Genomic DNA, 13,407 nt, shown 5'->3' on the forward strand with positions numbered 1-13,407 from the left:
ACAAATAGTAGAGGTAATAGAAGGGCAGTGGATATCAATCAGATGGGGATTTTTGTTTCCTTCGGTGAATTCTTTTGTCAGCCAATTTGATGGTATCTGCAGGCACCATCTTACACTGATGTGCTCCAGGGTGTCTTTAGAATGAAACCGATGGGAAATAGCCTGTCAGTGGCACCTGGGAAGTGGTGAAACTGAACTGTGACAGCTAGAAAGTGATTCATTCCCATTCTTTTGCTATCAGTTCAGGATCTGAATGAAGGAAGGAAAAAGGGAAAAAGACAGTAGAAATAACAGAAAAGTTAAGTTTCAAAGCCATTGGATTTTTGCCCTTGACCCAGATAGCTCACATACTTACTTATGTGAAATATAAGTTATGTCAATAAAATATGGTGTTTTCATAGAGTGAGGAGTAATCCAGCTTTATTTTGTGGTCTGCACTTCAACTTCTCAACAATACCCAAGTTTTGGCATCTGAATTCCATAATACAGTTGGTTTGAAGGACAAAAACCTACAAAAATTACCAGGAAATCATACCGATGTTTAATGCCACATGTATTTTCATTTGCATCCCTGTTTGGTTGTTTAAAAATGAATGAGAGGAAAATCACTAACTAAAAATCTATGGTTTAGGACAGTTGAAGACAGAACATTACATTTATATGGCTTTTAACATAGAGAAAGGAAAGACTTCCCTGATGGTCCAGTGGTTAAGACTCTGCGCTTCTAATAGGGGTCGAGGATTTGATCCCTGGGCAGGGAACGAAGATCCCACATGTACAGTGTAGCCATATAAAGCAGTCAAAAGACTATAGTATAGAGCCTCATAATAATGTTATGGAAGTTGAAACTCTAGTACTTTGGCCATCTGGTGTGAACAGCCGACTCATAGGAAAAGACCCTGATGCTGGCAAAGATGGAAGGCAAAAGGAGAAGAGGGTGGCAGAGGATGAGATGGTTGGATATCATCACTGATTCAATGGACATGAACTTGGGAAAATTCAGAGATAGTGAGGGACAGGGAGGCCTGGCGTGCTGTAGTCATTGGGGTCGCAAAGAGTTGGACATGACTTAGCGACTGAACAACAACAAAAGCAATGCTATGAGAAATTAGGGTAATTAGTGTTTTTAAATTGAGGCAAGCAAAACACACAGTGGCTTTGTTATATACCACCAACAGTGGGCAGTAGCATGGCTAGGATGGGGTGGCTACAACGCTATAGGTAGATCAGAGCTTCTCAAAGTGTCATCCGAGAACCCTGGGGGTGTCCAAGACTCCTGCCATTCCACCAGGTCAAACCTACTTTTATAATAATAACAAAATGTTATTTTCCTTTTTTTTAATGCTCATCTCTCAAAGAGAATACTATGCCATTTTATATTAGAGACTTGAGCATCCTTGGATTTTGCTATCTGCAGAGGTCTTAAAACCCATCCCTGTGGATTCCGAGGATAACTCTATACAGAAGAGTTTAACAGAGGCTACATAATGTATTACAGTATCAATGTTCTCATGTCCAGCGGACTATATGCTAGTGAGCTATCTTGTGTTTTAAAAATTTCTGTTTTAATTCCTAAGATGATATATACAGATAGATATAACCCACATAAACACAAGAAATTCAAGAGTTTAAAAGTGTCCTAAGGCAAAAAAGAAAATTTGAAAACTGTTGTTTGAGATGGATTGCTAAGCCTAGTAGAAGTGTGGTTTCATTTAATGCCAAGAACACCTCTAGCAGGCAGGTTCTGTTATCACCCTTATTGAGCATATGAAGTAACAAAGGCCTGGAAAGGTTAATATCGTGCAGAAGGTCACATAAGTAGTAAGGTGTGAAGTCTGAATGTGATCCCAGGTTTCTAATACTTAATTCTTCTGCTGACTGTGCCACCACGCATGATGTGCCTCTCAGAGAAACACCAGGAATGAAATGGCCTATATTTGATACTGATTTTTCAGAAGAAGAACTAACTTTTGAGAACCTCGGTGCTCCTGGATTCTTGGGCCCCAGAATATAGAAAGAAGGAGTCTCCTTGTGGACAGCATAGAGCAGAGACCACATTTCTGTTGAGTCCAACCAACAAGTGTGTTTGATTTGTCTTGTACAGTATGAAAAATCAAACAATTAGATGTCATTTTCATAATCTGGGAGTTTTCATTGAAAAAACAAGTTCAGGTTGCAGGCTAAACTGAAAAATGGAAAAAAAAGTGTAACTCAACTGGAATGGTATTCCCACAGGGCCACAGTCAGTTACAGATTATGTCAGCTGTTTTTTTTTTTTTTTTTTAACATGAAGCACATGTGCTCTAATTTGCTACAGACCTCACCAGTCTTGTGAGGTCTGTATATAACCCCACAGATCATGACCTCTTTATGTTACCTGTTTAGGTGTTGGATTGGTGATGTCTGGGGATGTTCTGTCTTCTCCATAATGTTTATAGCCAGTCTGTTCTTAACTTAAAAAGACACTGACGGTAAAAGGGAAACAATACTGAGCACCCACTCTGAGCACCCCAATCTGGTTATAGTAAAGACCTTACTGACAGTGCTGAATAGACGACAAGTTGCTTTTTTCCTTACTAAAGCCTGAAATTCTGATTCATTTAAAGAATAAGGATCTGCCAGTGAATTAACATTTATTTTTAAATGTGCAGCCGTTTCTTTTTTAAGTGTAATAGTGAAATAGGCACATTACACCCATTGCCCTCATTTTATGTTTATTTTAGTAATGTCTATTGTCCTCATCATTATCATGTCTGGACCCTTTATGAAACTTAAAATGTTTCTGTGCACGTTAGATCAGTCATTTGAAACAACTTGAGATTGTCAACTAAAGGACTTTATTAGCCCAGGCATTTGGACAAAATTATTGAATTTCAAATTCTTGTACTTAAAAGCATCTCACTATTTCAGCAAGTGCCCATCAGTCATTATCACAATTGTAAATATATATCTGTTTGTGTTTTTCGTCCTTTGCTTCACCCCAGACTCCCAGTGTCATAAAGCTGACAATTATATCTACTTGCTCACAATGTTCATTCTTTGCCTGGAACAGGATTAGCACATAATAACATTAAATAATGGAATGAATAAATGAGCCAATATACAAATACACCAGTTGTGTATATGATAAATGTTATTCTTCTCTAGCACCAAGAATTACATTAAAAGATTTTCAGTGAAAATTGTTATGCTCCCTAATTTGAGGACTAAATTGGGGAGATGTGTATTTCTTATTTTCCACGTAAATATATATCCGAAAGTGCCTCTGTGGATATATGTATTTTTCCTTTTCTATTTAGAATAGCTCCCTCTTTTCCTGATGCAAGATCAGGAGGAAATTTATTTATCTATCCAGCTAAGAATAAGATGCACCTTGAGACCTGGATGCAAGGTGAGACTGCTGAACTCGAAAGTTCATCAGGGACTCCCGCATAATAAATGCCAGTCTTTCTGTGTTTGGAAGGGACCGAATTACTCAACCATTAGAAAAGTCTCTGTGTAGCTTTTAGGCAGTGTTCTCCAAAGAGGGCATCTAGCTCTTAACCTATTGCTGAAAGAGAAATAGCATTGTCTATTAATACTACTGGAACTAAAGATGAATAGTGAATTGGCCTTGATCTGACAGTGAGTTTGACTTTGATAGCTCATCCCTTAAAAAAGGTTCTTTTATATTTATGAAAAAAAAAGCATGACGTCAAGCTGGGTGGGATGGGGGGGTTGATATCAATATTTAAGAGCAAACTCATAGGGCTTCCAAAAAAAAAGCCCTTTGTGTGAACTTTTTTTTTTACATGCATAACTAATTAGCTTAGGTTATTATAAGCAGGGCTGCTGTGATGAAGTTTCCGGTGGTGTCTTGGGACACCTTGTTTGTAGTGCTTTCTCTATGCCAGTCTACGAATCGGAATTACAGAGAGTAGAGGGAACGAATAGTCTACTGTTTCTCGTTGGATTGGGGCCACCTAAAACGTGGTTATGCTGGAAATGCTAGAATATAATCACTATCAGGTGAGCTTTATTCTTATATTCAGCCTCTGAAATGTACTTAATAAATCGAGTGTTTCACCTTTTCGTGTTACTGTTGCAGACACACAGTTTTCAGTTGGTACGTGTCTTCCCATTTAATGTTGTTTATTGTTTGATGCCATAAGCAGTGATCCAATGTAGTTGTGAACAGGGTAAATATTAGTAGGATTTTTTCCCCCTTGTGCGTGGCTGTGTTCTCCCCATGACTCCTATTCATAGCTCGTAAGATTAAATTGTGTTTCTCAGGGAAAAAGTGACTATATTGAGTATCATTGATTTTGTTTAAAAGCTTCATATTCTCTATTAATGTCTTATAAGAAACAAGGTGAAAATATTTGGGTGGCTTAATAAGCATGCCTTTAAAAACACGTCCAAAGGGAAAAAAAAAAAAGAAAAACAAACAAACACATCTATAGAAGTGTTTTCTGTATTTGAAAGAAACTACTTCATGTGGAACTGCTTTTTATGTTGAGTTTAAGGTCTTAATTAAAATGTTGAATACTCATGTCCAAATGAAAGTGGGAGGAATTAATCAGCAACTGGTTGATTTAATCATCAGAATGTTTCTGTTTATGTTCTACAACCGTTTTATAGTTGTTTCTAAAGGAGGTTTGTTTTTTTTTTTTTAAACAAAACAGAAAGCTGTTATATTTTCCAAAGAAAACTGAAATAAGTTATACACCTTCTTCTGGATTATTGTTTTGATCTTAATAAACTCTTTCAGGTGTGTTTGAGAAAATTATTGCCCTACAGATAGTTGCAGATTTTTAGCTATTACGCATGAGAAGAAGGGCACAAGATTTTAAAGAGATGGACCGTTAATTAGCAGGGAAATGAAACCAGGCAGGGTATTAACCCAAATCCGAAGAGTTAGCCTTTAAACTTCAGTAATAGCAAAATCCACCAGCACAGTGCCTGGTACCTAATAGGGGCTTAATAATCTATTCTGTTGGTGGACTGGCCTGTCTCATGTTTGTGCCTGAAAAGAAGAGCTGTCCAAAACTCACCAATAACAACACTTTCTTCTCTTCCCTCCATGGCTATGTTCAGGTGCAGACCCACCTCGAAAACCCCACCAAGTACCACATACAGCAAGCCCAAAGGCAGCAGGTAAAGCAGTACCTTTCTACCACTTTAGCAAATAAACATGCCAACCAAGTCCTGAGCTTGCCATGTCCAAACCAGCCTGGCGACCATGTCATGCCACCAGTGCCGGGGAGCAGCGCACCCAACAGCCCCATGGCCATGCTTACACTTAACTCCAACTGTGAAAAAGAGGTAATTCATGTCTCCTCCCCTCTCCTTTTTCTTACACTGAATGACTGTCTGTTGGATCTCCCTCCTGCACTTGACTGTGGACTCTAGCCTGTCCGCGTGGCCACCTTCACCGGCCTTTGTCCCAGACTCCCCATGCTAGCTGTCACCCTCCAGCCTCTCCTCCCCGTCACTGGCTTACTGGGTTATGGCTCCGGGCAGGGGACTTGGCCCCCTCGGAGCAGAACCCGGAGGCGAGGACTCTTTGCCTCCTATCCCGTTTCCGCTTGTTAGCTGAGTGTTCTCTTCCATGCCTTTCCATTTACAAAGCATTGAAAATGCAGGGAGAGAAGGGAAGGTGGAAAAGGGGCAGTAAAAATAGAAAAGGTGTCGGACAGGCAGTTTAGAAGTTCCGCTTGCTGTGAATGTCTGGAATATTATTTTTATTTCTCCCTGAGCTGGAAAGGAAAAACAAAAAAAAGCACAGAGTGTGCATGGCTGGATTGGAAGAACATAGTACATGAGAATCTACCAGAGAAGCAAAGATTTCCTTGCTGGGTGAATTCAGTTTCCTTAATAAATTGCTGCTGCTGGTGAAAGCTACTTTTTTTATAAAGGCTGGGTTGGAGACAAGACTCAAACATACCTCAAAGCTAATTGTGGCACCAAAATTTGAAGCGTACCTAAAAGGCAAGTTGTGACTTAGTGCCTGTTATTTCCAAATTATGAGATGATGAGCATCATTTTAATGGAGTTTGACTGTCCTCTGAAATGTTCACGTGACTTCAGAGGTAACCCTTCTAAAGTTTGGTTGATTTTAATTTCTAGAGGGACTAAGTCTTCTCCCTTTTGCCCAAACCAACCATCTTATTTTTCTCTGTCCATGCTTGTCATCTGTCAAACTGATTTGATGGAAGTTCTTCCTTCCTTATTTCATTTCTTGGTCACATTCCACTTTACTGGAGAGCTTAGTTCATCTTGTTGCTACGCCATCAACCTCGTGTGAATATGTCACTGAACAGTCATTTGCAAATCCAAGTCATGGGCTGATTTTGCTTGTGTTTTTGCAGGGATTTTATAAGTTCGAAGAGCAAAACAGGGCGGAGAGCGAATGCCCAAGTATGAACACACACTCACGAGCATCGTGCATGCAGGTACTGAATGACTCGGCAGCCCAAGGATATAACACTTTGTAATGAGGATCTATATTTGTGGCTCATCACACCTTCCTAATGACTTTGGATTTTTGCAACCCCCCCCCATTGATCTTTTTTTTTTTTTTTCAATTGAGAAAGCTATGAGCGGTGCTGTTTTCTTCATTATGTCTCATGATTTGAAAACTACTAGGGAAATGATACTAAAATGTATATTCCCCTGAGTTGCCGTAAGGTGTTAAACAGTGCTTAAAATACATACATTTTAATAAATAAAATGTAAACTGCTGTACTTCATTTAGATACCATCATCAAAGTATGTTATACAAATTTATGGGTTAGCAGCTTGGCCAGAATATCTGTAAAACCAAGATGTGTGTATGTTTTTGAGATCTATATAGTTTTACAAAATGAAATCTCATGGAAAATATATTTGGAAACTTTATTTATTCATTTAATGATAATTCATGAATATTTTACCAAGCAATGAAAAGTTCTTCTGTGACATCCTGTTTAATGGATATATAAATTATGTTGCATCCATATATTAATTATATTTGTATATTTTAAATGTGTGTTGGATATATAAGAGGAAGAATTTTTTTTTTTGCTTTTTATCAACATGTATGACTCTTTTCATAAGAGAACAAATTATTTAAAAAATTCTTTACATCCATATATTAATTATATTTGTATATTTTAAATGTGTGCATGGATATATAAGAGGAAGAATTTTTTTTTTTTTGCTTTTTATCAACATGTATGACTCTTTTCATAAGAGAACAAATTATTTAAAAAATTCTCTCACACCAAAGCCACTAATTTCCTTTCCCTGAAAAAAAAAAAAAAAGATTAAACATTTACAAAGAAAGGTTGCTCATAAGTCTTCTGGCCCATTTTCCAGTTTACCAGTTCACTTGGAAAGTCATCTCTTAAAGGTATAGTTGGTGTACCTGGAAAGGAAACAGTACTGGCAGCTACTCAAAACTGACCTCCATTTATTCTCCTCTGGAGTCGCTCAGTGACACTCATTTTTTGAATGTATGCTGTATTCTTGGCACTGTGAGCACTTCATATGGTTTGTCCTGAAATCTCACAAGAATCCATTAAGGGGCATGAGTATTATTAACCCCATTTTACAGATTGGCACACTGTGACTCTTAGAGATTAGGAGCAGTGATCCAAACCAGAAAGCGGGAGAGCCAGGGTTCTGAGAAGCCCCATGATGTTGAAGCCTGTCTTCTTTAACTATGGCGAAAAGGCACACAGGAGCATCCCTCTGAGTTCTGAGATTTCACTGTGTACTTGTGAAGCACTAAGACCCAAGCAGATGTTTGCATGCACACACACGTGTGCACACACACATACACACACAATACACACACACCAAGTAGATCAAATACATAAGATGTTTACGAAGAAATGTTTTCACAGACTTGTCTTTGCAACTGCTGCAATGCACATGTAATCACTGTTGTTTATTATCGTGACTGATGTTTTGGTACTTCAGAAATAAAATTGATCTAGAGGGAACGTCAGCTCCACGACTGTAATGATAACCTCGTCCTGGTGCTCTCCTCCGGGAGTGCCAAGCTCACTAGCAGGCATACAAAGAGAGACTTAGTTTACAAGTCATTGTAAGATTAGTGCAGGGCTAACCAGTGGCCTGGGAGCCACAGTGCCCTGCACACCACTATGGGAACAAAAGGTTGAATAGCCATCCGTGGGTTTTTTTTACTCCAAGGAAGGTGTGGGAAATGTACCGGATATAAATTTAGATGAGAAAAGGAAAAGGCAGCTATCATTCAAGATGAAGTTTCCTGGTTCCTCTTTCCTGTTTAGGGCAGGCAGTTTTATACAACAGTTGAAAGCATAGTTCAAACTGTGGCTCTAACCCTTCTTCGATGTGTGACTTTGGGCAAGCTGTTTCTCATGTATCTCACCTGAAAAGTTGCTGTAATAACAGCACCTCCTCTGGTAGGGTTATTGTCAGGATAGATGAGTTAGTCCGTAAAAAGCCCCGAGCGCAGTGGCTGGTACCTAGTAATCACTCAGTATGTGCTGGTTGCATATATCATCCTCCTCTCTGCCTGTTAGCATTAATGGTCTTCGATAATGTACTCCTTTGGAGAGGAAGAGGACAGTTATCTCTTAGACTCTAACTAAAGAGTGTTACTTCTTTAGATTAGGAAAGACTGTGGATCTCTCTTTGAATTGCTTTGCACAGTTTTTGCTTATATCTGTCTCTCTTCCATTGCCTTTTTCCCTCAGATGGATGATGTAATTGATGACATCATTAGCCTAGAGTCAAGTTATAATGAAGAAATCCTGGGCTTGATGGATCCCGCCTTGCAAATGGCAAATACGGTATTGGTGATCTTTTTATTTTTCTAAAAGAAAAGCTTGAGATATTATTTCCAGTGCTTTTTCCCTGTTCCTGAATTTTCAGTTTCTCTTTGTAAGTGATTCATTGAGAAGTTAATTCATGAGGCAGAGAAATATCTCAAGATCACAGATAAATGACTCAGACATTAGAAATTCAGAATTTCTCGTGAGTTTATCAGTAACCCCATAATAAAGCTCTACATTCCCTAGAGTCCAAGTTCACTTTCAATAACATGCTAGGTTTTCTAACTCCCCTCGACATCTGATGCCCAACTTGGTACACTGCTGCCAGGGGAAATATCGTGTGCTGTTTTATTTACAGTGGTTTTCTGGTCGGCCTGAAAACATAATGCACTTTTTAAAGGAGATCCCTTACTATTGACAGGTGATTAAGTGACGTTCAGTTTGCCCCTTTTCAATGGCAAATTTATTCCAATTTTAGTTCATTAAGCAGGGGTCATATTTGCCCTTCTCTGTTAAGTATTCCTGTCTGCAGTTGGAGCCTTGCCTGTAGAGTTTATTTTCTTTCACTCCTTCCATTTGTGTCTTACTCGGTTCTTGCAGGAATTCCTTGAGTCATATTGGGATGCTATCATTGCCCTCCGTTTTAGGGTTAAGAGAGGTTAGCTTGTGTTGCCCTAGGTTAGACAGCTTAGATGTGTCAGAGCTGGGACACGGTATATCTTTGAATGCTTAGTCTCATCCTTTTCTGTTTTCTATACAAGCAGTGCCATGAGACTGTCGTATTCTTTAGTAATTAGTATGTTTTGGGGGGGTATACTATTTTTATTAACATTTAAATTTTACCAAGAGTTCAAGAATATGCTAGCCTTCTGTTCAGATTTTTGAAATGAAAATAAAATGGACAAACAGCTTTAAGGATGCAATATATTTAACACTGCATAATATATTCACCAGTTGGACAATGTAGGGGGTGGTGTAACTACACACTTAGGAGACAAGACCTGGAATTGAGGAAGAACCTACCATTCAGGACTAGGCAGAGGACTCTGGTTGCTGACAGAATCTCCCCTTGACTTCAGACTTGACACAAACCGACCAAATCTATCAGTATATACAAACCAGTGAGTTCAGGACAGTTACAGGATAGATTGGCCAGAGCTGGTTTGGATTGTGGGAGCCAGTCTGAAGCAAGCAAGATTGGTTGGAGGATGGAAATGTTGCAGTTGAAGTCCAGGATCAGTAGATGAGAGCAGTCATCTTGTAAAAATTACTAATTTCTACACAAGTTCCTAAGATGCTTTTCCCAAACAGGGTAGTAATTGGTTTTTAAAAGATTAACTTCCATGGTGGTAAGAGGGTGAAAGGGAGTTGTTAGTGGTTATAGAAATTCAGATTTGCAAGATGAAAAAGTTCCAGAGATGTACTGCCCAACAATGTGGATATACTTAACACAATTGAACTGTACACTTAAAAATAATTAAAAATGGTGAATTTTAGATCATATTTTTTTTAACCACAGAATTTTTTTTAAAGACTAAATTCCAATGATAAATTTCCTTGGCGAGGGAATGTGGTAGCTTTTACTTATTTTTACCAAAATCCCTAGAAAACCACTTTTTTATAGTTACGTTTTCTTTTCTATCTTGATCCAGTCCTTTAAGTCACCTTCTTGAAGTCTTGAGGAGTAAGGACTCTCCTCAAAACCTCTGAGTTTTTACTAGATTGCTTAGTTTTGTCAATTTACTACCCGTTTAAACTCCCCCCCACCATTTTGAAAGAACTAAATTTTTTTTTAGCAAATGTTTCCAGGCCAAACTCATCCCACCCTCTTTGAGCCCTGGGTCAGCTTCTGTGGATCCTTCTTGCTTTCAGCTTTATGCATCCTGTGAGGCAGACTGTGCTTGTCAGTAGTCAGAATCCTAGGATGAACATGAGCAAAAACCTTGGAGGAGCTTGCGTTCAGGAATTTATAATTTTTAAATATACCCATGGGGTCGCTAGGAGTCGGACATGACTGAGCAACTTCACTTTCACTTTTCACTTTCATGCATCAGAGAAGGAAATGGCAACCCACTCCAGTGTTCTTGCCTGGAGAATCCCAGGGACAGGGGAGCCTGGTGGGCTGCCATCCATGGGATCGCACAGAGTCGGACACGACTGAAGTGACTTAGCAGCCTCAGCAGTCCCCTTGTAGCACTAATTAGCAATGGCCAAGTCATTGCAAATTTCAGAAGAACTTTGCTGACAAGGGTGATAATTTTCCAGTGGCATCAAATGGATACCTGCGCATACTCAGGAGAACTATAAGGTTGACATGATTCTTTTAAATTATTCTTTTTTAAAAAATTTTCCCCAGTGATGAGGACCTCGGATGTCATCTGATCTAACCTAGTACTCACTGCCTTAATTTTCTCTTGTATATCCTTCATATTCCCCTCCAAAATATCAGGCTTTCAGTTTCTTGAAAGCTTCCAAATCCACATTCATAAGTGAAGCAATGTAACACAGTGGTTGGGAGTTGAAGATTTACTATCAGACCTGGATTCAAATCCTAAGTCTGCCATTTACAGCCTGACCTTGCACATTACTTAGTTTCTTGAAGTCCTCCATTTCCCTATTTGTAAAATGGAACTGATCATTGTTTCTCCTTGACATGGTCATCTCCTAAATTATGAATTGTTGTTTAGTCATTGAGTCCTTTCCAACTCTTTTGTGACCACACAGACTGTAGCCCACCAGGCTTCTCTGTCCATGGGATTTCCCAGGCAAGAATACAGGATTGGGTTGCCGTTTCCTTCTCCAGGGGATCTTCCTGATCCAGGGATCGAACCCCTGTCTCTTGCATTGGCAGGCAGACTCTTTACCACTAGCCCCCCGGGAAACCCTTAAGTATGTACAGCATTTAGCATTGGAAACATAACTTGTACTCAACAATGTCTAAATTATTCTATATAATTTATTATAGTTTAAATAATTTTGATAGTATTTTATCTGGGTGATATTCACTCAGCACCTGTAATATGCCAACTAGAGTTGTTCTATGTTAGAATAATATCATGCTCAATAATGGAAATATTTCTCATAGTGAGTCTCTCTGTGGATGTGGATCCCGGTTTGCATCGTGGAGAACCTGTCCTTGTGACAACCCTCTGAAGACATGACCTTTAGATTGAATACCCGTGTCTCCTTGGTCAGTCTACCCTGGAATAGATATCCTAGTCCGATTGCTCCTGAACTCGCTTTAAGATTGATGTAGCCTTTATTAGATGCCTCCTACGTGACCAGCGCTGGGTGAGGTGCTGTGGATGCGGATGACTCAGGTCTCCTTCCTGGTCTCACTGGGCTTACAAGCTTAGAAAAGGAGACCACTTCAGACTGTGAATGGAGAAGGAGAATTCAGAAGCAGAGAGACTGCCTCAGGGGAGTTCCCAGACAAGAAGGAATCCCCAGGGCAGACTTTAATGAATTCCCAGTCAAGAGAAGAATAACCTGCAGCACCCTCAGGGGTCACTGACTTTGTCCTAGTCCCATTTCTCTTCTGTGGTCTCCATATCAGAACTTTCCCACAATGAACTATTTCGGCATCTTACAACTGGCAGAAAGACACTGTAACACAGAAATTAGGAACACAAACTCTCAGCCAGACATCTGAATTCAATACATACTCGAGTGAGTTGTTTGTCTTTGCCTCACTTTCCTTCGCTGGAAAATGGGGATCATAATAGCATCTAAAACAACAGAACCTATGCCGTCACTAAATGTTAGTTACTAGCTCTTATTCTTGATAAAATTGGGTTTTAGTTGTTAGAATTAAATAATAGAACCACTGCAACTTACTAACATTTTAATTTTTTCCCCACAGTGGAGTTTAAACTTAATATTCTTTATGTTGGGCATTTTTTCCTTTTAGTTGATTCTTTGAAATGGTCTATTTCAAGTTAACTGCTTTGAAAAATAAAGTGGAAGGAACACTTTGAGAGGAAACTATCCTAGAGAGGGAACTATCCTAAGGGAATTAGAGTCTAGAAATAACTATTCTGAGATCACAAGGGCCCTCTTGTACCATCGCAAACAAAGAATAAAAGTCCCAGTTTACTTGTGCTTACAGTACTTAATTGATATTCAGAGAAGGGGACCATCCAGGGAGAAAAAAAATAATAACATTTTGCAGTTATCATTTACTTGGAAAAATATTCATTTTGGTGGAGCAGAACATTGAAGAACTTGATTCAGACAAAGTTTAGGGAACATACGCACGTGTGTCTACCGTCTCTTTATTTGTCCTAGTTGGACTGTGTCTTTTATCTGTCCATTGTATAGCTCGGGCACTGGAAGTGAAATCTTGTCCATCAGGTTAATGTGCTGGATAAAAACCCCGCAAAGACACAATGTATTCATGTTAACAGAAGGTGAGCTTCTTCTTCCTTAGCTTTAAAAGTGTTATTTTGACCTAGTAATCAAGTTAACTGTGTTTATGGGGGAATTTTTCAAAATGATAAAGGGAACCACTGTGTCTTTTCGTAAATTTGCATGGCTAGGAGACTGATTTTTAGTTAGAAATCCATATTATTTTAATCAGCCTCCCTTTGAGTAGCTTTCATAAGTAACGGCTGTTAACATAAAG

General features: G+C 39.0%; 1 protein-coding gene across 5 annotated transcripts in view; it reads left to right on the top strand.

Moving 5' to 3' along the window:
* Positions 1-13,407, top strand: part of MITF (melanocyte inducing transcription factor) — a 224,935-nt gene that overhangs the window by 186,056 nt on the left and 25,472 nt on the right. For 4 of the 5 annotated variants that reach the window (XM_043441848.1, XM_043441850.1, XM_043441852.1 and 1 more), the window contains exons 3-5: positions 5,077-5,304; positions 6,351-6,434; positions 8,706-8,801. In XM_043441848.1, coding sequence (XP_043297783.1) covers positions 5,077-5,304; positions 6,351-6,434; positions 8,706-8,801 — 408 coding nt within the window. The remainder of the gene's footprint in view (positions 1-5,076; positions 5,305-6,350; positions 6,435-8,705; positions 8,802-13,407) is intronic. The other variant, XM_043441853.1, reaches the window with a different exon arrangement.

Source organism: Cervus canadensis, chromosome 22, assembly GCF_019320065.1.
Source record: "Cervus canadensis isolate Bull #8, Minnesota chromosome 22, ASM1932006v1, whole genome shotgun sequence".
In the NCBI taxonomy this organism is placed as follows: domain Eukaryota; kingdom Metazoa; phylum Chordata; class Mammalia; order Artiodactyla; family Cervidae; genus Cervus; species Cervus canadensis.